This window comes from Fusarium mangiferae, assembly GCF_900044065.1.
Source record: "Fusarium mangiferae strain MRC7560 genome assembly, contig: FMAN_scaffold001, whole genome shotgun sequence".
Classification (NCBI taxonomy): Eukaryota; Fungi; Ascomycota; class Sordariomycetes; order Hypocreales; family Nectriaceae; genus Fusarium; species Fusarium mangiferae.
In genome coordinates, this window is record NW_024573921.1 from 2500892 (window position 1) to 2521957 (window position 21066).

At 49.5% G+C, this 21066-nt stretch overlaps 7 protein-coding genes across 7 annotated transcripts; 5 read left to right on the plus strand and 2 right to left on the minus strand.

Moving 5' to 3' along the window:
* Positions 1-367: 367 nt before the first annotated feature.
* Positions 368-1289, minus strand: FMAN_01305 (uncharacterized protein; the record flags this gene model as incomplete). Its single annotated transcript, XM_041833263.1, has 3 exons — positions 368-876; positions 931-1102; positions 1179-1289. The coding sequence occupies 3 exons, from the start codon at positions 1287-1289 to the stop codon at positions 368-370; spliced, it is 792 nt and encodes a 263-aa protein (XP_041676643.1).
* Positions 1290-1545: 256 nt separating this feature from the next.
* Positions 1546-2661, plus strand: FMAN_01306 (uncharacterized protein; the record flags this gene model as incomplete). The annotated part of the gene is made up of 1 exon (XM_041833274.1): positions 1546-2661. One exon carries the CDS (start codon positions 1546-1548, stop codon positions 2659-2661), a length of 1116 nt encoding a protein of 371 aa, XP_041676644.1.
* A 680-nt stretch (positions 2662-3341) lies between these two features.
* FMAN_01307 (uncharacterized protein) lies at positions 3342-5028 on the plus strand (the record flags this gene model as incomplete). The annotated part of the gene is made up of 2 exons (XM_041833286.1): positions 3342-3749; positions 3808-5028. The coding sequence occupies 2 exons, from the start codon at positions 3342-3344 to the stop codon at positions 5026-5028; spliced, it is 1629 nt and encodes a 542-aa protein (XP_041676645.1).
* Positions 5029-5398: 370 nt separating this feature from the next.
* FMAN_01308 (uncharacterized protein) lies at positions 5399-6247 on the minus strand (the record flags this gene model as incomplete). The annotated part of the gene is made up of 1 exon (XM_041833297.1): positions 5399-6247. One exon carries the CDS (start codon positions 6245-6247, stop codon positions 5399-5401), a length of 849 nt encoding a protein of 282 aa, XP_041676646.1.
* Positions 6248-7346: 1099 nt separating this feature from the next.
* On the plus strand, positions 7347-9372 carry FMAN_01309 (uncharacterized protein; the record flags this gene model as incomplete). Its single annotated transcript, XM_041833308.1, has 2 exons — positions 7347-7790; positions 7846-9372. 2 exons carry the CDS (start codon positions 7347-7349, stop codon positions 9370-9372), a joined length of 1971 nt encoding a protein of 656 aa, XP_041676647.1.
* A 2662-nt stretch (positions 9373-12034) lies between these two features.
* On the plus strand, positions 12035-14181 carry FMAN_01310 (uncharacterized protein; the record flags this gene model as incomplete). The annotated part of the gene is made up of 4 exons (XM_041833319.1): positions 12035-12069; positions 12124-12225; positions 12284-12867; positions 12941-14181. The coding sequence occupies 4 exons, from the start codon at positions 12035-12037 to the stop codon at positions 14179-14181; spliced, it is 1962 nt and encodes a 653-aa protein (XP_041676648.1).
* Positions 14182-18304: 4123 nt separating this feature from the next.
* Positions 18305-21060, plus strand: FMAN_01311 (uncharacterized protein; the record flags this gene model as incomplete). The annotated part of the gene is made up of 2 exons (XM_041833330.1): positions 18305-19793; positions 19844-21060. The coding sequence occupies 2 exons, from the start codon at positions 18305-18307 to the stop codon at positions 21058-21060; spliced, it is 2706 nt and encodes a 901-aa protein (XP_041676649.1).
* Between the last annotated feature and the right edge of the window lie 6 nt (positions 21061-21066).

The following is a 21066-nucleotide window of genomic DNA, read 5'->3' on the forward strand; positions in this document are numbered from 1 at the left end:
GTTTATCTTCTATATATTCGCCGGACAGGAGTTGTTATAATACCACAGAAGCATATGGGCGTTGGGGAACTAGCATGAAATCGGAGGAAGCGCTCAATTGAAGCCAATCGTTTATTGGCTGAAAAGTTGCCTGCGTCTATCCTCCTTGTATAGTCCCTCTTTACCGCACAAGGCGATGAAGCTGTGCGGAGTGATCTGATCAAGGAGGATGCAGTTATTACATACCACGATCTCTCATTGTAAATTGAATGAATATGATGCAAAGAAAACATCTAATCAGGGGTGAAGACAACGGAGCAGGTGTTAGGGCATTGGAGAATCTCATCAGCTTGAAGAATGTGGGCTTGAATTTGTGTTAACTCGGTATTTACTCCTTGATCTTTGCATCTGCCTTAGCTGGCCTCTGCCCGAAAATAGTGCTGCCTACACGAACCTCACTGCTTCCCAGGCGAATTGCACCTTCAAAATCCTCACTCATACCCATGCTCAACTCCAAGCTCTCCTTATCCAAATTCAGCTCCTTAGCCACAAGATCTAGCTGCTCCTTGAGAGTAACAAAGTCCTCATTCTCAGTCTCAGCGGTAGTGGCTTTGCTGCGAGCAATAGCCCCGATGGTCATGAGACCGAGAAAACGGAGGCTGGGGCATTTCTCAATGACTTCACGGCATAGAGCAACGGTCTCTTCGCCGGGGGCACAGCCAGACTTTGCTTCCTCTCCGGATGTGTTGACTTGCACATGGACACCAATCTTGTCAAGATCAGGCTGCGAAGAAAGAAGATTGGTGCGGGCAGTGTTGAGAAGCTGGGCCTTCTTGGAAGTATCTATGCTTGAGACACAGGAAAGATTGGGGATCTTTCCCAGAGATTTGCAATGGTCTAACATATCATATCAGTATGCATGGTTCCATGTGTGTGAGTCAGGCTTCTTACTAGACTGGAGACCACCGATAAAATGCCACTGAATAGTTTTCGGGAGCAAAGCCGCTTTTTGAGTCAACTCTTGAGAATAGTTCTCACCAAAGTGGGTGTGTGAAGTGGGAGCCTGGTGAAGTGCTAGAATGTCATTTACAGGCTTGAGCTTCGAGACAGCAACAAGTCGGACCTGATATAGATGTAAGCCAGGGTATATTCATCGGTGTTTGAATATGAATGAGACTGAGAGTGAGTGTCATGCATACATTTCGACCGTCTGCTACGGCAGCAATACGCTCTTTGACGGAATTAAGCTGAGAAACAAGAGCCTGAGCCCTTGAGGGATTGATTCTCATTTCTTCTTGAGAATCACTCATGTTATGAATCAGGTTTTGTAAGTCTGTTGCTACGAGAGTGAGTGGTGATTGTTGTAAGTGGACAAGTGATTTTGGGCGACCGGGTTATCATCGGTTAGGTCATGCATTCAGTGCCAACGACCCAAAGTGGCCACCATAGCTGTAGCTCAGTCAGAAACCATACCCCTTGGGACTTCTAGGCCAATCTTATGACGACAGATATTCATAAAATCGAGAGAGTAGAAAGAACTCTATATACATACAAGCCTTATCGGAGATGGCCACAGATCTGAAAACTGGCCGCCGAAGGGCTACCAGCAGCGCAGCTACAAGACCAGGACACACGAGACGAAAGTCAAGAGCTGTTATCCAGCCAAAGTCAACACATACATCAGATGAATTCCTACAAGACTTTCTAGACCCTACATTTGATCCCGCAACGTTCCTCAACTCAACCCTTCCTCCACTGCAGCAGCGCTCTATCCCTGGCCGAACCGGAGATGTCGCACCGCTCGCTGAGCTGTCCACACAAGCTCAGGCTCTTATTTCACAACTTAACGCCCAGACTTCACGGCTGTCAACTACTCTTACGCATCTCACTGATGACATTTTGAGAAGCGGGAGTCGCCTGGCTTATGAGGTGGAGCTACTACGAGGCGAGACGTTGAGTCTCCAGGAGACTATGAATGAGACGCTTCATGACGACATCAAGAAGTTTGTTCCCGAAGGATTGCAAGAAGCTATTGAGGCCAAGAATGCCGCTGCTAAAGAAGATCGGAGTGCGGCACCGTCGACAACTGCTGCAGCTGTTACCAACGATGGAGCCAATCCAGATGACCCTGAATTCATCAGACAGTTACAAACATTAACTCTTGTGCGAGCACGCCTTGACTCAGTTATCAAGACATTCGGAGATGCTATGGAATTCGTCTTTCCACCATCAGAGATCTCCGTCAGCTCCGGTTTCCTCTCAGTATCAGCACCCGAGCCAGGTTCAGCACAGCAAAGTTCAGAGGAAAAGGGCAAGGAAGTGCTCAAGAACATCAGAAACGAGATATCAGATCTACTGAACAAACCTGACGACCCTGTTCAAGGCATTGAGAAAGCGGCACAACGAATTGAACAACTCAAAGAGCTTAACCGTGTATGGAAGGACACAGCAGAGGAGAAGGGACGAAATAAGTTTATAGAGAGTCTTGCCAAGACGGTTGAAGACAAGCATCGGGATCTAATGAAGGAAATGGAGCTGACCAAGGAAAAGACTAAAGTAGAATCACGGTCACGGAAAGGCAGTGTCACTAGAGATGCTGCAGCGACTGTGGTAGAGGATACAAAGGCACCAGGCGGGTTTGGACTGATTAGCCAGTTGCACAAGCTTCGAGGAGGTCTGTGAACCAATGATAGAGATTCTTAAACTGAAAGCTACCTAATTAAAATCTATTGTTCCGGCTGAACGTATTAATTGTTCCTGGTGAAGGTTACCTAAGCTCTGTCGCTGACCGTGTAAGTACAGTATCTCGCACTATGACTACCTATAACAACCACCTAATCACTCCACTGACTGGGTCGCATGACAAGATCGGCTCGGGGCACTATTTTCCTATACTGCCGTTTGCAGTAGGCGGTGAGATCACTAACAAGCGCCCCGGCGAGGTCATGCCTCTCTGGGCCTCTCTCCCAGTTTGAGCCGAGACAATAGAAACACTTCCAAGCTGCTTTACTTCCACTGCCACATTGTTCTATCATTTCATTGCGTTGCACTGGCACTTACGCTGGCAATTGTTCGTTTGCCTGCTCTATTCTCCCGTTACCAACCAACAAGTACCTACCCAGCTTGTTGTGGAGTAGACATCCTCTGATTCTATTTGTCTTGGCCATCTCTTCCACTTGCACTCAGCTCTTTTATCACAAGTTGCATGGACTCTTTACTCTCCCAACCCTTACAACCTCAGCCCTGAGCATACAATCACGAAGATAGCACGGCTCTCAACCCTCTGAATTCTTTTCTTGAAGCCTACAGAAGCATTTTTGCAAGCTTCAGACACCACTTACACATAACCGCAACTATTTGCAATGGCCGCCAACGAAGCAGCGGCCCTTGCAAACATGGCCAGCCGAACCGACCGACGCTCTCCTGCTCCCGCTTCCCAGTCAAAAAGAGATCGCAAGCGACAGGCTCTTATAGAGAGACTCTCTAGCATGACCGATAAGTTCCACCGGGAAAGGGACATGACATATCGCGATCAGCTCCAGAAGATCCAGTTTGACATCAATCTCGTCCAGCGCTTCGACCCTTACGATCCAAAAGTCCTTGAGGTCATCTCTGAACTCCAGAAGGAGCACACCAACACACAGGGTCCTCCGGTCAACGCCGAAGATGCCCGAAGCTTGCTTGACATGGCTGGCATCCGATTCTCTGACTTCGTTGACGAAGTCGAGGATTTGGTAGAAATTCGTGATTTTCAGCTGGCGCAGTCAAAAGTAAAAGGCCATCCCACGCCATACGACAAAGTGTCTTGCTAACCATGTATCCAAACAGAATGAATACGACCGACGACGAGAAGAATATAGAAACACATATGATTACAAGGTTGAGACCGCCAAGCGCGAGCACCGAGCCCTTACCAGCACCCTTCGAGATCGATTGGTCAATACCCTCACCCACAAGAAGAACCGGTTGAACCGCGAGAAAGAGGTTTTGGAGATTAATGATTCCAATGCCTTGCTACTCAACCCCAACCAGTTCAGCTTGACCAATCCTGCGAGCCCTGGTGGTCCCCATGGAAAGCGAGCCACACGTCTGCGCAAGGACGCCGACGATCTGCAGATGTATTCCGATAACAAGAAGCGCAAGCGAAACGCCGGCGATGACGACGGCTCACCTGCCCCGACACGACGAGCCCTCGACAACCACAACACTACACCTCTATGGCAGTCTGAAAAGGCTCGTGCTGCTGCTAAGCAGAACGGGCCTATCTACAGCATTGATAAGCTTTTCACCGACAAGGAGCTTTCGCTTAACTACAACACTGCTGCCCTTGCTGCGCACCAGTATATTCTTCGTAATCGTGTTAGTGGCGGCGGCTCTCCCGAAGACAGCGATTCCGGCAATGGTGAAGCCAATGGCGACCAGGACGCCGATTCTCAGCCCTCTGCCCCAGCTATGGAGCGCTCCGTCTCGCACGCCACCCGCAGCACTCGTGGCGGTAATCTGCTCGACGACAAGATTTTAGGTCTTGAAGGTATCACCAATTTCGAAGTTCACAACTTGGATATTCTCCACGCCCACGAACCCCCCAAGATGCCTCCTCCGGTTCCCCAGCAATATCTCAAGCCCTACCCTCGTACAGCGGACCAGAACTTCCCGGTACCTCTGTCCAACGACGATATCACTTCTGATCTTACGATCATGGGTTTTTTCAAGCAATACGACGCAGCACACAAGCCTGGAGCTCACCTTGATCGCCCAACTGGAATGCGCCGGGTCCTCGCTGCTGTATCAATACCTTACCAGCATTCACGGTATGTCGCTTTCACTAGCGCTCCTAGAGAAGACCCGGAATATGTTCGCGATTCATTGGGCCTACCAGCTCTCAGCAGCCTTCGGGATCAACCAAGCCCAGCACATGCTGGTGCAGCTACTTCAGTAGCAGCTCTGTCCAGCGCCGCAGTGCCTATGAGTCGCCAGAGCAGTGCTGGCGGAGTTGCCATGAGCCGCCAGGGTAGCAGCAGTACGCGTGGCAAGGGACGTAAGAACTAGAGATTCTCGCGGCGCAAATGACCTCCTTTTATAGTATTGCAAGCGCGGCGCAAGGGCGTAGCATCGATTTGGCTTACGGCGGCATCTTATTCCATGGAAGTCCAAAAGACTACAGCAGCAGACGGTGTGGGGTCTGTGAACTGGGTTCACAAAGTTGGGCTGAGTTTTACTCAAGGCTTGTGAATAAAGAAACGAGCTGAATTATCAGCAATGCATTTATGTTTTCACTTTTCCTAACGGGCTGAGACTGGTTGAATAGAACTAGAAAGGTCATGCTTGTTAGATCAAATTGATTGCGACTAGATCAACATATCATGATATCATAAACTCCAATGCCATGCTCTCTTTTCCCCTTCCAAGCAACGCAGCTTCAAGGACCAAATACCAATGCGCGCACCTCGATACTCTCACGGCCCTCCGCCTCAGCACGGGTCCTAGGATCTTCAAAAGCAGTATGCGGCACACGGCCCTTGATATTAGATCCAGGCTTGAGAGACTCGCTATCGAAGCACTCCAGCAAGAGCCTCTCGCTGCCCGTCATACCACTGAGGTAATACCACTTCTGCTCAGGATTATGCTGAATCGCTGCAGTCCAACCGCGGTACCCATCTGGATATCTGTGCTCAACCGGGATGACGTCGTCATCTTGGACAGAAGCAGAGGATGCAACAGCCAGAGGAAAAGACTCGAGAGGCTTCTTGTTCAGAGGTCGCCAGACGTTGATGAGACGATAGCGACGCTTGAGAAGCTCATCTGCCTCGTCTGGGAAGTATCTGCGAACTCGCTGAGCTACAGCTGCAGCTGTTTGATCAATATGTACACGAGTCACGGGCGCACGAGTAGCATTGGGTGTTTGACGGCGAATAGTGTGATCAAAGAAGAAGACCATGTTGGAGCCAGGGACGTTGTTGAGGAGAAGCTGTTCAAGCTCTGGGTAGTAGTTCTCCCTGATAGAATCATCATCGATGAAGTCAATCTCGCTGGAGGGTGGAACGTCTTGGATGACCTGGAAAGCATCACGGTCTAGATGATACTTGGACTCATGACCACGGATGTCATGTATGACAGTTGGTTGAGGGTTGTCTGTGAAGTTGCGCTGAGGAAGACCCTTGGGGGGAGTGTCGACGTGGTTATAGGGCGTTGAATTGTCGGAGGGAGGATTGAAGAAGTTGAGAGTTGCAGTGACGTCGCCACGGGGAATAGTTGAAGAGACGGCCATTGTCAAGACTCGTAGGGCTTGATAGAACCGTCCAAGTGTATCAAATGGATCAGAATACAGAGGTGTAAGGGATATCAGAGAAACCGATGTGAGTTTGCTCAAAAGCAAGCGATAATGGCAGAGATACCAAATGTGATGATTTGAATTGATTGTTGAATCAACAGAGATGCTATGTGCAATAAGTTGTTTCCTATCCAGCTCTTTATACTTTTCATCTGCACCTATTAGAGATGTTACCATCATAACGTATGGATTTCAAATCAGAACCGAGTTCACTTCACCATCTCATACCAAAACTGGCCATGAGGCCGTATGTGCTCGAGCACGCAATTCCAAGATGCACAACCGTTGGCTGGAGCTCGGTCAATTGACATCCATGGCCACAAGGGCGTACAGTCAATTTGATTAGTAAAGGGTTTTGATTACTGTACACAGCTTGTTTGTTAGTAGACCTAGTTGAGAGAGCCAATGGGGAGTATAGAGTGAGTATATCGGGAATTATACGGATTTGTTAGAGTTGGGATAGATTGGGTTTGTACAATGGCGTCAAGAAGTATGCTAATGTTGAAAGACGAACATTTCGCTTGACGAATGATGACGGCAAAACTTGATTGTGCACGGGCGTCTTATTGTATACGAAATAGATAGATAGATAGATATAGACATAGATCTACAGTGGCAGTAAGGTAAGCAGAAACTCCTCATCCTGGGCCAATTGCTAAATTTAGCCCCTTTTGCTCCATCGCTTGGTGGCCTAACTTGCAACTTGAATCCCCCTTTCATTTCTGAAACGCGTGGAAATACTCTTCGCTAAATGGTATCTGCAAGGCTATCACACTCTTAAACTGTCTTAAACTGGAAAACCGTTGCTCTCAGGGAGATTTCCTCAGCCTTGGTCCATTTGTTCGTCCGTTGCCCCGTTGGATCAGCCAGTCCATGTCTCAAATCTCATCCTTCAGGCTCACTCTTGTCTGTCTCTGTTTACCCCCAATTCTCACATGAGACGAAACACGAAACAGCAAAATCGACTATGTAAAAAGACGTGACGTGCTAAAATAACCCACGGCCAAGGAAAAAAACCTGAAGAGATGAACTCGAAATGCCGTCACCTGCCTCTGTCAACAACGCAACCGGGCCCTCTCCTTCTCCTCCGGCTCCGAGTCCGGCCCAGACTCAGCCTCCACCTCAGCCCGGCGCATCGGGGGCCGGATCCGCTGCGCCTCCGACCACGCGCCCGGGTCTTCCGGACCGTAGCGTTTCCGAGAACACGGTAGAGGATGCTTACGTTGGCTTTATTCTCTTTTGCAATCCGGCAGTACCGCTCTCAACAGACACGACAAGTCTAAGAGAGGCATTCCGTAACCCCCCTCGCAGCGGCGGCAAGTCCTTCAGCACATTCGCCATCTATGAGCTCGTCCGCAAGTTTTACAACAGCGAGATCCGGACATGGACAGAATTGACTACAAAGCTTGGTGTTGAGCCCCCAGACCCAAACAAGGAGGAGAGTGCCCAGAAAGTTGCACAGTATGGCGTGAGACTCAAGGTATGTGATGTAGGGCCACCCAGACTCAAGGTTTACCCACTAAAGACTGGTCTAGAAGTGGATGAATTCCATGCACGTCAAGGCTTTTTTCGAGTATCTGATGGACATTCCGAATGATTACTGGACAAGGATCCCTACTGACAGTAACCCTACGAGCCAGCCTATCCGCGATGGTGTGGCCCTCGAGGATGACATGGCTCTGAGGGCTCTTTTCCCACACATACGGCCAAAGAGAGGCCGAAAGCGTCCCGTCGACGATGACACAGCCACCTCTCCCGCTCAGAGATCTCACCTCGCACCGTCGTCAGCTGTTGAGGCCGTAAGCGGTCCTATGTTAATGCCATTGTCAGCAGATCCCACGAGGCTAAGCGCTGCACCGTGGACTCCGAGTGATACCTCTCAGCAGACGCCTCTATTTCGCTGGCCGCAGTCTGCTATTACACCGAACTCGAGGAAATCTTTCTGGGACGATGCTCTTGAGCCACAGTCTGCTGTTACACCGTCCAAGCCGAGACTTACGACGCAGCGGAGAGGGCCCAAGAATGTGTCTTCTGCCTGGAGACCGGGAGTCCCCAACGGTGGTGTCAAACCACGAGGACGGCCACCGATGAACAGAACTCCTATAGATGCTTCTCTGCCTCCATTTTCTACCACGACCACCACAACAGCCCCTGAGGAACCCGTAGCCCCCATTTGTACTCCGCCAGTCTCGGCTCCCGGGGTAGACAGTGGACAATCAGAGAATAGTTTCTCGATCCCCTCGATAACATCACAGCCGCATCCTACCCCTGCTCCACCGAGGCCTTCTCGCCCGAGTATATCTTTACAAGTCCCCGAAAGACCATCAGGCAGTGTAAGACTTGCAACTCCTCCCCCAGTCGTGGTCATCAACGGCCCCGGTGAAACCCAGGCTCTTCCTCCGCATACGTACGTCGGAACATCATCGAACTTTGCAAGAGCTACGAACGAAGTGACTATGTCACGACAGCATCAAGCTGAGGATACAATGTCACAACAAAAGGACGTTCCCAGGTTGTATTTTGAGAGGCTTGAAGAACGTACCAACGTGGATGAGGTTATCGGTTATATGATGCGTAGTCTCTTTGGGGCAAATTGGCTCGATGCTGAAGGAAATCCAACAAATACATGCTCAACGACCGAAGCGATGGCGATCGTCAACTCGATTCTTGAAGACTTGTACAGAAAGGCAGCATCACCGGACATGTTTTTGATCAACCTAGCTGCCATGACAGGAGGCGGGTACCTCCTAGCCGGGACGACGAAACTCAAACGCATTGGCGTGCAGGACGGTGCGATGAAGTATAGCTGCGAATGGATATACGGCCTAGGTCATCTCAGGGGCCAGTATCAGATGGAAATTGCTGTACCGGTGGAGATGCTTGACGACTCTAAAGAGCCGAGCCCCGAAGCCATGTCTGCGGAATCAGCATCCAAGTTATCTGCGGATGAGTGGCAGGCCAAGTATGAGAAGCTGCTTGAAGAGTTGGATAAGAAGGATAAGACGTTTATGGATCTGAGGATGAAGGTGACGGATATTCTAAGGGGTGTACCTAAGAAATGATGCCTTGTGGGGTACTGACGAGGTTTGCAATGGCGTGCATAGTTGAGCGGAGTTATTGGGTTGTTTCTTTCTCCAGGGCATATATGGTGTTGGTTCTTTTGGTTGATACTTTGCGAATTGGTGCATATTTGTATATGGTTGCTTATATTGGGCACTTGTTTACTGAGAATAATACGCGGTTCCCTTGGAAATCGTGATCGTGTTCCAAACAGCGGTGAATGTGAACCTCGATACAGTGCAGTTCTGTGCATTCCGGGCACACACAATGTAAGATGGTGTCACTAAACATTTACGAGAGCCTTGTTTGGTATATAATATTCGGATCTTTCGGAGGCTCACCATCCTAATTGAGATAAAGGCAAGGAAATCACATCGGCGACTCCGAGAATGTGTAAGCATGCTACATGATAGCTTTTGCATTAGCTATACTCCTATATTGGTATTTCCTACCATGTGAGAGCCTTTCTGGTAGGTGTGGATAGTTGATGTTGCGATCTCACGATTGGACAGATTTACGAGTGGAGGGATCTCAGAAACCACGGGGAATCTGGGGATCGCACAAGGGCATATCGGATATCATCGTTAGGGCCGATGAGCTGGGATTCTCTGGGGAAAACGCGAGAGAGAAGGGGTATCGAGATAAGAGTCTGTGGTGTTGGTGGAGATGAGGCTACCCTGGGGACGTCCACTCACGATGCAGGGAATTCTGCTGCCTTGAGCTGAAGAAGAAGCCAAGCAGCTCGAGAGAGCAGCAAATGAGGTCATTCTTTGAAATTCCGGGGTAATTGGAAACTTTAGACGAAAAATCGTTTCATTAAATGGTGTTATTCAAATCAAGAGACTATAAACAATGAACAATGATAGCACACCGTTGGATGACATGTAGCATCACGTGTAGCCCTCAAACGTTGCACTTTAGTCGGAGCCGGTTCGGAGTGTGTAAGAACGGGTAAGCCAAAGCGGTTAACCGAATAAACAATGCGATGTAGATCCATGCTGTTACCAAGACCGGAGGAATCCTTCACGACAGAACCGGGTGATATTGTCTACCTCTCCTGCATCAGGAGGATTCGAGATGTGTGATTGCGCAGATCATGACTGCTAGAGACAGTTCGCCCGGGAAATTATAAGATCCTTGATCTCCATTGTCTTGGATCATGAGAAACCACACTCGTAACTTTTAAATTGTCATTTGGGTTTGATCATGAGACATGCATGGTACCTTGTGATTATATGTGTCGGTTACAGCAATATGCTATTTGACTCTGAGTTGTCTCTCGGAACAAAAGTTCGGCATGTCAAGGAGGGTTGCAGAGAGGCGGCACAGAGGCTGAAAGGATGGAGGGATGTCAGCCAGTTTGGACTGTGACAATGGAACCGAGACAAGGTCCCCTTGTCTAAAGATGCTCTTTCAAGGCGCTGGGCCAGCATATGAGTTTATATTGGACATGTTGACTTTGAGTTATCAGAGTATCTTTGTTCTTGGATGTCAGTTCGGCGTTGAAATGGTCACAAGAAGTGAAACTTAATGAGATAAAGACAGACCAACTGAGCTCGGTATGTCCCTTGGTTTAAGTAAGATATGAAGACGAGGATGTGCAATCCTTATCTGATGAGGTAGACATGGGGCAATCAGACTCTCCACAGGAAGAAGAGAGGACGATGAGATTAACTTGAAAATACACGTACCTGGGCAAGTCAGTATTAATATGTATAAAGAATTGCCAATTGTCATGTCCCAAAGACAAGTATTGAAGCTGATAGATAATCCCTGCAAATAACGAACCAAAGCCAAGACCCTTGTCATTCAGACCCTTGTCCTTTACCCTGTCTTCCCCCATCTTGGCCTTGTTCTTGTCCTTGTCCTTGGGTCACCGGTCAAAGCCCGAATAAAGCGCAGCGTCTTTCTCGTAAATCTGTTGTCTTTTCCTGCGTGAACTTGGAATTCAATGTAATACAGACGAGTACCACCGCTCTTAGTGCATTATCCCCATCACTAGGTGTATTCAAGAAGCTGCCATTATAGTCCTAGGTCCAGTGCTACTACGTCCAGTAACTTTACTAAGGTAGTGCCCGGACCAACCTAGTCTCGTCGTCTCACCCCAGACTCGCCCGCCTCGACTCGACTCAACTAGGCTAATCAAACCAACGGCCTGGATCCTTCGACTCAACTCATCAACTTTGCCTCCTCCAAACTCTTTAACCAAACTCACGACAAATCATTCCAAGTCAACTGCTCGATTGATTCTTACATATTATTAATCCTCATCTCACGTCTAATATCTCCCAATCGTTGCGACAACTAAACAGTCATCGACCACCCTCTTTTCCTCGGCTTTGGCATTGACTGTGCCTCATTCTTCTCATCTCCCCAGCTTCCTACCCCACATCTTGAAGCGATCGACCGACGACACCCGCTAGAAACGTTTGACACGGCTCATCAATCAACTCGGCTCAACTCGACTGTCTCTGTGATATCTACCCCTCGTCTTATTGTTGACCAACTCGCCCACGACTTCCTCACCACAATCAACATCATTGGTGTAGTCTTTTCTCAATCGGGCAATCGCCCGTCTCTCCGACCAACCCCATCTTACTCTCAACCCGCCACCCTCAGTCACTCACTCTCACTTTACCAGTCACTGGCTTTCTACAACACAAGATGGCGCCGAATCGCGGCGGAGACGACATAGAACGGTATTCTACCCTTGCTGACCCAATGCCGATCCATATGCTGATCAGTACTCTCAGTCTGTCAAGGACCACCAATGAATATCCTTCCAGTTCCATGATAGAACATGCACGACGTCCTTCAGAAGCCTATGTCAACCTTCATGCAAACATTGAAGCCAAGTACGCTCACTAAACCTCGGCACGCCCGCTCAATCCTTCATGACTAACATGACCCAAGAATCAAGAATCCTCTCTGGGGCCTTCCACGAGCAAGACTTCTAGCTGATGTCGATGACTTCTGTCGAAAAAAGGAACTAGAGCAGTACCGCCCCCTCATTCGCAAGGGCGCTCTAGTTGCGCAGGACCCTACTGGCTATGAGGATATCGATGGAGACGAAAAGCTCGACGACACAGAGATACAAGCTCTCAGAGACGAAATCCTCCACAAGTGGCGAGTCCCCTTTGTTCTGTACTTGACCGTTGCGACATGCTCCATCGGCGCAGCCGTACAAGGATGGGATCAAACCGGTTCGAATGGCGCGAATTTGGAGTTTCCCTATGCTTTCAATATCGGCAGTGAAAGTATACACGACAAGCTCCTCGTCGGTCTCGTCAACTCTGCCCCTTACATCGGAACAGCTCTCTTTGGTTGTTGGCTTTCGGATCCCCTAAATTCCCGTTGGGGTCGTCGCGGCACGATATTCTTCTCGGCCAACTTTTGTCTCTGGCCTGTCATTGGAAGCGCTTTCTGTAACACCTGGAGACAGCTTTTTGCGTGTCGCGTATTACTTGGTATTGGAATGGGTACCAAGGCTTCAACCGGTGAGTTTCTACGTCTCCGGAACACAAGACAAGCAGCACGTCGCTGGGACCCCGTAGCTGACATGTGAAACAGTCCCCATCTTTGCCGCGGAAAACTCACCTGCCCCGATTCGAGGAGCCTTTGTCATGAGTTGGCAGATGTGGACGGCTTTCGGTATCTTCCTAGGAACGTGTGCGAATGTCGCTGTTACGAAAATCGGCCATAACGCATGGAGGTTCCAACTAGGATCGGCGTTCATCCCAGCTGTACCCTTGATGTGCTTGATTTACTTCTGCCCAGAATCGCCTCGTTGGTACATGAAGAAGAACCGTTACCAAGATGCGATGAAATCCCTATTACGACTACGAAACCATCCGATCCAGGCCGCTCGCGACTTATACTACATCCATGCGCAACTCGAGGTCGAACTGGACTTTATTGGCGAGGCACACTATGCTAAGCGTTTCATCGAGCTTTTCACTATTCCTCGCGTGCGTCGTGCTACTGTGGCCTCATTCGTCGTCATGATAGCCCAACAGATGTGTGGGATCAATATTATCGCGTTCTACTCGACAAGTGTGTTCCGAGATGCAGGTGCTGACGATAACCAAGCTCTGCTGGCATCGATGGGCTTTGGGCTGGTTAACTTTGTCTTTGCCTGGCCTGCAATATGGACGATAGACACCTTTGGTCGACGATCTCTGCTACTGTTTACCTTTCCTCAGATGGCATGGACACTACTTGCAGCAGGTCTATGTACTTTGATCCCAGGCACAGGCGGAGCTCATATGGCTTTGGTTGCGTTTTTCGTCTATCTTTTCGCTGCCTTTTACTCACCTGGCGAAGGACCTGTGCCTTTCACCTACTCGGCTGAAGTGTTTCCTCTGTCGCACCGTGAGGTGGGCATGTCGTGGGCTGTGGCAACCTGCCTTTTCTGGGCGGCAGTATTGTCTATTACTTTCCCACTGATGTTGGCTAGATTGCACGCCATTGGTGCTTTCGGCATGTATGCAGGGTTCAACATCGTTGCGTTGGTTATGATCTTCTTGCTGCTACCAGAAACAAAACAGCGGACACTCGAGGAGCTGGACTACATCTTTGCAGTGCCCACTCGTGTCTTTGTGAGATATCAAGTTACGAAAGTGCTTCCCTGGTGGATCAGACGATGGATCTTGTTCCAACGAGAAGCAAGACTGGAGCCTCTGTATCAGTTTGACACAGTTGGCGAACCCGAGGATAATCACAGCAGTGACTTTGGCTATGAGAATGACAAGGCAAAAGTTGAGTTGAAGGATACTATTGGACTTACGTCAGGAGTCCAGACGACACGATGAGGTCGATGGTGGAGATTGTGATATCATGACATTTGGCGTTTGTTCATGGGAGACTTGATTGATTTGGAGAGTTTGTTCTGTACTGTACTCTTATGATACCCTGCACGAGAAAGTAGCAAGCGAAATGGAATTGGGCCTTGTCTTTAACTAAGGGAGATGAATACCCCACGAAAGAGGAGAAACGAGTGTATTAGTTTCTAGTCAAGTGACGTCAGGAGAAGACTAGTTATTGTACATATGATAATAGTTCGCATCGGCTGTGCAGTTTACGTCTCTGATGGTTACGTTATTCACCAAAACCTGGAGCTGAACTTCGCCGAGCTCTTTAGTTCAATGTGAGTGACGTCGTCATAGCGGAAAGTGAAGCGGGCTTCTCAACTGGACCTGTCTTGGCCCAAGGTGGGAATTCTGTCATTCTCATTCGGGGCCTCGGGAGATGATCACCATCTCCACTTGATCAACATTCGGATGGGTTGGAAGGAGATAAATGCCCAAAAGGCGTTGATGCTCAGTGACAGAACTGAATTAGGAAGTGAGACTATAATGCCGAGGCCGACAGGGCGTCTACTGTAAACCGAGGAGACACACCGTTTCTCCGTACATAAAAGTTCTCATTCATTCAACGTCATGATGTTTGCGCGCGCTTAGTGAGTGACGCACATACTGTGTAGCTTCTTCTCGTTTACGATACCCCGACGATACGAACTGGGGGAGTGAGAAGTCTTTGGGCGTTTCTACAGTAGAGCAAGAGCACGGCCAAGCTTTTCCGGGGATGTTTGATCGATCAGATCACGTTGCATTTTCTTGTTGTTGCTGGTTGAAGCGGAGACTGGTGATCGACCTACGTGGATTCCTCGTGAATAATGGGATCGACATTGCGTTGTCGAAGGTGGATGGGCACTGTGGGAGAGGAGTGAGACAGACATGAAGGGTCCAGCAGATTAGCAACTATGAGAATGATCATTCAAGATGATAATAGCAAAGTATTATAGCAGTAAGTTGAAGTTGAAAGAGTAACAGAGTAAATGCGGTTGGTGGAATAAGCTGAGTGATGACCCAAACTGTCGGTCCTCTCAAGTTCCAGTTTCGACGTCGTCCCAACTCCCCGTGCCAGTGTCAGCATAGGTAGGGTTACACTCCATCAGCTTATAGCAAAGACACATTCTTGGCACCGGGAGATGAACCGAATTTAATGTCGCCTTGCGAAGAAATAGGGGGACATAATCGATAAAAGCGTTTCCTCAACTCGTTTCATATATCCGCAAACTCTACCATATTAATCCACGATGAAACCCAAAAAAAGAAAAAGAAAAAAATAGTTCACAGTCTCGATTCTTTTGAAATTGAAATTGAAATTTTGACTTTGCTTCCATCACAGTGGATGGAGGTCAAGGCGTGCCCTAACTAGCGAGCGTTTTTTCCCTTGCCGTCACCCTTATTCTGACACGTTGACACAGGCTAATGCGGGATAGCATGACTTGAGGTCACTTCGTGCCTGCAGGGGTAGATATCATGGCTCGTTTTGTTCTTCTGAACCAGTGGCAAGATGAGAGGGGCTTGGAGCAGGAAATAAAGTCTTGGTATGGTGGCTGTGAGCCGAAGATGCATCATGGAGTGGAAGATGAAATGGCCAGAATGAGATATGCATAGGCAGCATAATAGACAGCATATTCAGCATTCTCTTCAATATCAACGTAAGGATCTTTGATCAGATTGCACAAACTTCGTCCGAAGATACCAACGGCCAAGCGCTGCGGTAGTTGGCGGCTTTCAAGTTGATCAACACCCTCATTCTCTGGTAGCGCAGACGCTAGAATTCCCGGGAATGACGAAAAGAAAAGTGGTTGGTTTCGTCTTGTCTTCAATGTCTCAATTGCGCGTCGATTATCCAAAGGTGTGCTAGTCGGAAATCAATAACACAAAAAGGAAACTCAGCCGTTGAAGGCACGAGAGGCTAGCCGTTAGCCCACAACTTGTTGAGCCGCCATCGACCCTTTGTAAGTCGAACATCGAATAAGAACTTTTCGTAATGATTCTCGCCATGTGCAGCATGCGGACTCTTTCAACAACATTCAAACTATCACAGATCAGGGAGAAACCGTACCGTGTTTCACTGTGGCAGTTGTTGGCGTCAAAACGTCAGCTCCCGATGTGGGATCGGTATATGGACCCCTTGAGATCTCTGGTGTAAATCTTTGCCACGGAGGGACACCTCGAGAGCTTGAAGCTTTCTTGGTGGACAGTGCTGAGTGGAATAAATATGGAGAAGATACATACGGTTAGATGTTAACTTTTGGTGCTCTGCATCGATGATTGACTGATCTCTCGTATCGACAATCGCCTCTGGTCCCCAATTTTTCTCATGTTTCTTCCCTTGCTCGGGTGTGTGTCTTCTGATCGTGGTAAAGATATTCTTCTTGCGGTGTTGTAGATGGATGGTCTGTTGGTGGTCGGGTGTTTTAGACGTGCAAACCGAGACATACACAGACTTTGATTGTCAAAGCTGAGAAATATCATGCATTTGCCTACCAAAATCACGTTCGTATAAGCCCACGTCTCATCCTTGGTTGAATCCTACATATTTCTTGTCACAACAAAAGGCTGCACTGTACTGTACAGTACAGTATTTCGCGTATGTGTTGAGTTTTCGGCCGCGTAGCACCCCAGCCCGATTTGGAGACGTGAAACAAAGGGGTATCTGAGACCAGCTTGTCAATGGTTGTTTGTGGCTGCCGGGGGGCGGCGCCTCCCCCTGGCCCGGCGTTGAGAACCGCTGCCGTTCTGAAATATTACTGGATAAACGCGGACATTTGGGGGTGCGGGAGCCCCTGAAGCCCGGCATACAGCAGATGAAAGGGAAAAAAGTGAAAGAGCAAAAAACTTTGCAGAGGTGCCCAGTGTCTGGGGACCCTGTCGCGGATCCTTTTCAGCTGGTAGGGCTCATGATCCAGCGAGAGGGGAGCCCTGAGGGCCCTAATGACCCAGGACCCAATTGGACTTGGTCCATACCTTACCTGGAGAGAAAAACTTGAGTGGGTGGTTGGCTTTTCGCCATGACTGAAGACGCGCTGCTGGTGGATTCACGGCCCCTAAGTTCTTAGGTTCTCCAGAGCCATGACCCGCCCGTGAGTGGGAAGGGAAAAAAAACAATCGGGGCCCCTTTCGTTGCTGACGGTACCTGAGTCCCGGCTTGGTATTTCTAGGATTGTGCTTGGATGGCAAGGCGGACAAACCTCAAATAGCAACAAAACCTGGCCTAGCCTAGTACCTAGCACATGAGGAAAAAGGAAAAGCACACCATGATAGTGGATGTCACAGTGTAACTTGTAACTATCTCGCACTCACACGAGCTTGAGCAAGAGCCAAGTCCGACAGGGAAGGAACAAGGAACACCCACCCAATCCATGATCCCCGAAACCTCGTTCGTCAATGATTGACTTCAACCTCTCTTTCTAGTCGTTCCCTTTCTCTCTCTTCTTCCTCTTCATCATTTCTCCACCGACTCTCGTTCCAGTCCCTATTATAACCACGGCCCTCCCACCCCGGCCTAGGCCTGCCCTTCTTTTGAAAGCTTCCCATCTTCTGTTTTGTTTCCTAGCTCCTAGGTTTGATCTCTCTCTCTCGCTTCCTCATTTCACCTCAGGTAGCACAAATAACCACCAACTTGTTCCTGTTCGTCTTCGCTGGAGAAGACTGCAGATCACCTTCGCTCTTTGTCCTATACCTGCAAAAAAAGAGGAGGAGAAACACATGGGATCGTTGTAGCGTTTTGCCTGCATTTATTTCCTTGAATCTACTACATCATCGGCATACAACATTGGCATATCTAGCTTGGAGCAAGCCTTCAGCAAACAGATCATCACCCCCATTCCTACCTGACTCCTAGACACCCTTCGAGCGCAAGCAGATCATTGCGGCTGAGGATTTGATATCCTACCACCGTCTCATATCCTGCTAGCACTGCCCGACCTCCAATCTTCAAACGCCTATCGGTTTCATCATCGGCCTCGACTCACGCCAACAGGTCGATCGCCTCTTAACTCGAATCATTCGGGCCACCACATCGAATACTCCCGCCCTTTCAACTCCCTGGTTGGAGTTTGATATATAACTACACACGAGAATGGTTAATCGCCACGTTTCTCTATCTCCCCGCAATTCGCGTCACTCTCACACAGGCTTCGTTCCCCTTGGTGGCACCAACAGCAATAACGAAATGGGCGACGGTATTCAGCTCACGCCGGTCAAGAGCAATGCCTCTGCCCGGAGTGGTATGAGGAAGGCCGACATGCCTCAACCCTCTACCATGGATAGCAACTCTCCTACCGAGGACGAAAAACTCACCGGTCAAGGTCACCGCGGCCGTCGAAGGAGAATGGGCGATGGCCTCTCTCGTAGCGGTACCGGAGGAGAGGAAACCACATTGAACCCAATGGGCAGACTCTACTACAAAATCATCGGCTTCTCTGTTGTCACCAGGTACCTTGTATACGTCGTCCCCGTCGGTCTTCTCTTGGCCATTCCCCTGATCGTCCTCGCCGCCATTGGCAAGAAGGATGGCATTCCTGTCGGCAAATGGAACGGAGATGGTGACAGGGCTGGCGATGATGGCCCTCCGCTCTTCAAAATCTTCCTCTGGGTTCTCATCATGTGGCTCTCATGCTGGATCGCAAAGGTTGTTGCTTGGTTCCTACCCTCGCTCTTCATGTTCTTTACTGGCGTCGTCAGCAAGGGTACTCGCAAGTACGCAACTGTCCTCGGAAACCTCATCCTTCCCTTCTCCTTCTTCTTCTGGGCCTTGGCTTCTTATGTCACTTTCAAGAACCTCTGGATGGAGGAAGATAGAGGCAAGAACTACGTCCCATGGGTCCGCACTATGGGCCGTGTCCTGGGTGCTCTTTTCGTTTCTTCAGCTGTCTTCCTCGGTGAAAAAGCGATTGTCCAGCTGATCGGTATCTCCTACCATCAGCGATCGTTTGCCAACCGTATCAGGGAGTCTAAGCGTGAGGTGCACTTGCTCGGGCTTCTATTCGATGCATCTCGAACCCTCTTCCCTCTCCATTGTCACGAGTTCGCTGATGAGGATGCCATCATTAATGATAGCATTGAGGTGATGCTCCGTGGTAAGAAGGGACACAAGCGCAACGGCTCTGCCACCCCCATGAAGCTCATTGGAGAGGTTGGCAAGATCGGAGACAAGGTTACCTCCGTTTTCGGCAACCTTGCCTCTGAGATCGCTGGCCGACAAGTTTTCAACCCCAACTCCGCTCACTCCATCGTCATCGAAGCTCTTGAGAAGACTAAGTCATCTGAGGCAATGGGTCGACGTATATGGATGTCTTACGTTGTCGAGGGTCACAACTCACTTGTTCTGGATGACTTCCAGGAGGTTCTTGGACCCGCTTACAAGGAAGAAGCTGAGGAATCATTCTATATGATCGACGGTGATGACAATGGTGATATTAGTCTCGATGAGATGGTCCGAAAGGTTGTCGAAATCGGTACGGAGAGAAAGGCAATCGCCGAAGGTATGAAGGATATTGGTCAAGCTCTTCAGGCTTTTGATAAGATTCTTCTCGTCGTCGTCCTGCTGGTCGTTATTTTCGTTTTCCGTAAGTCTCCCCTCAGAAGTGTGGTTGAATTTCACTGACAATCTCCACAGTTGCTTTCTTCCAGAGTAGCTTCATCACCACTCTCACCACTGCCGGAACTACCCTGCTTTCTCTGTCTTTCATCTTCGCGGTTACTGCCCAGGAATTCCTCGGTTCTTGTATCTTCCTTTTCGTCAAGCACCCCTACGATGTCGGTGATCGTGTCGATATCAGTGGCACCAGGATGGTTGTCAACAAGATCTCCCTTCTCTACTCTGTTTTCCACCGACTGGACACCATGCAAACAGTCCAAGTGCCCAACATTCAGCTCAACAACATCTGGATCGAGAATATCTCTCGTAGCAAGGCCATGCACGAAACCGTCGAAGTCAACGTTTCTTTCGATACCTCATTCGAGGACATTGAACTTCTCCGTATCGAGATGGAGAAGTTTGTTCGTCAACCCGAGAACGCTCGTGACTTCCAGCCTGATCTTAGCATTAGCGTTGGCGGTGTCGGTAACCTCGACAAGCTTCTGCTCTATGTCACCATCGCTCACAAGTCCAACTGGCACAACGATTCCGTCCGCGCCAGCCGCCGTTCTAAGTTCATGTGTGCACTTGCCCTGGCTCTGAAGAAGGTGCCTCTCATTGCTCCTGGTGGCGGCGGTGAGCCTCTTGGTGGACCTACAAACCCCTCTTACTCTGTTACTGTTACCGATGAGTTCGCCAAGAACAGCCGTGAGGAGGCTGCTAAGGCTACTGATGAAGCTCGCATGGTCCCAACCTCGAAGCAGGAGAACACTGAAGAGAGCCAGGCCCAGGCCGCTGAGGGCTTCAACTCGCGCCCCCCTGCCGCCGGCCTCGGTGTCTGGGATAATAGTGACAACCACACCCTAGGCTCTCACGATGATGAAGTCAACCGCAACCGCGACATCGAGCATTTGCGGACTGATCTCAAGCGTGAGAGCACTCGGGGTCGCCGCAAGGCGGGTGAGGCTATCCCCTCACTTTCTCTCGAGACGGCCCCTCGTGCTAGCATCACGTTGACGCAGGCAAGCCCTCGCAGTCCTCACCGTGGCCCCTTCGATGAAGAGGCTGAGGCTGGCATGGGCCCAACGCCTTACCATTCTAATCTCTCTGCCGGCCCATCTCAAGGTTCTCAAGGCTACCAGCCATATGCCGGCTCCAGCAATCAGTATAATGTCGCCCACCCCCTGCAAAGGCCCGGTCAGGGACCGCCTCAGGGGCCACCTCCTCAAGGACAACCACCCGCTCCCCAGCGCTAGTGGACC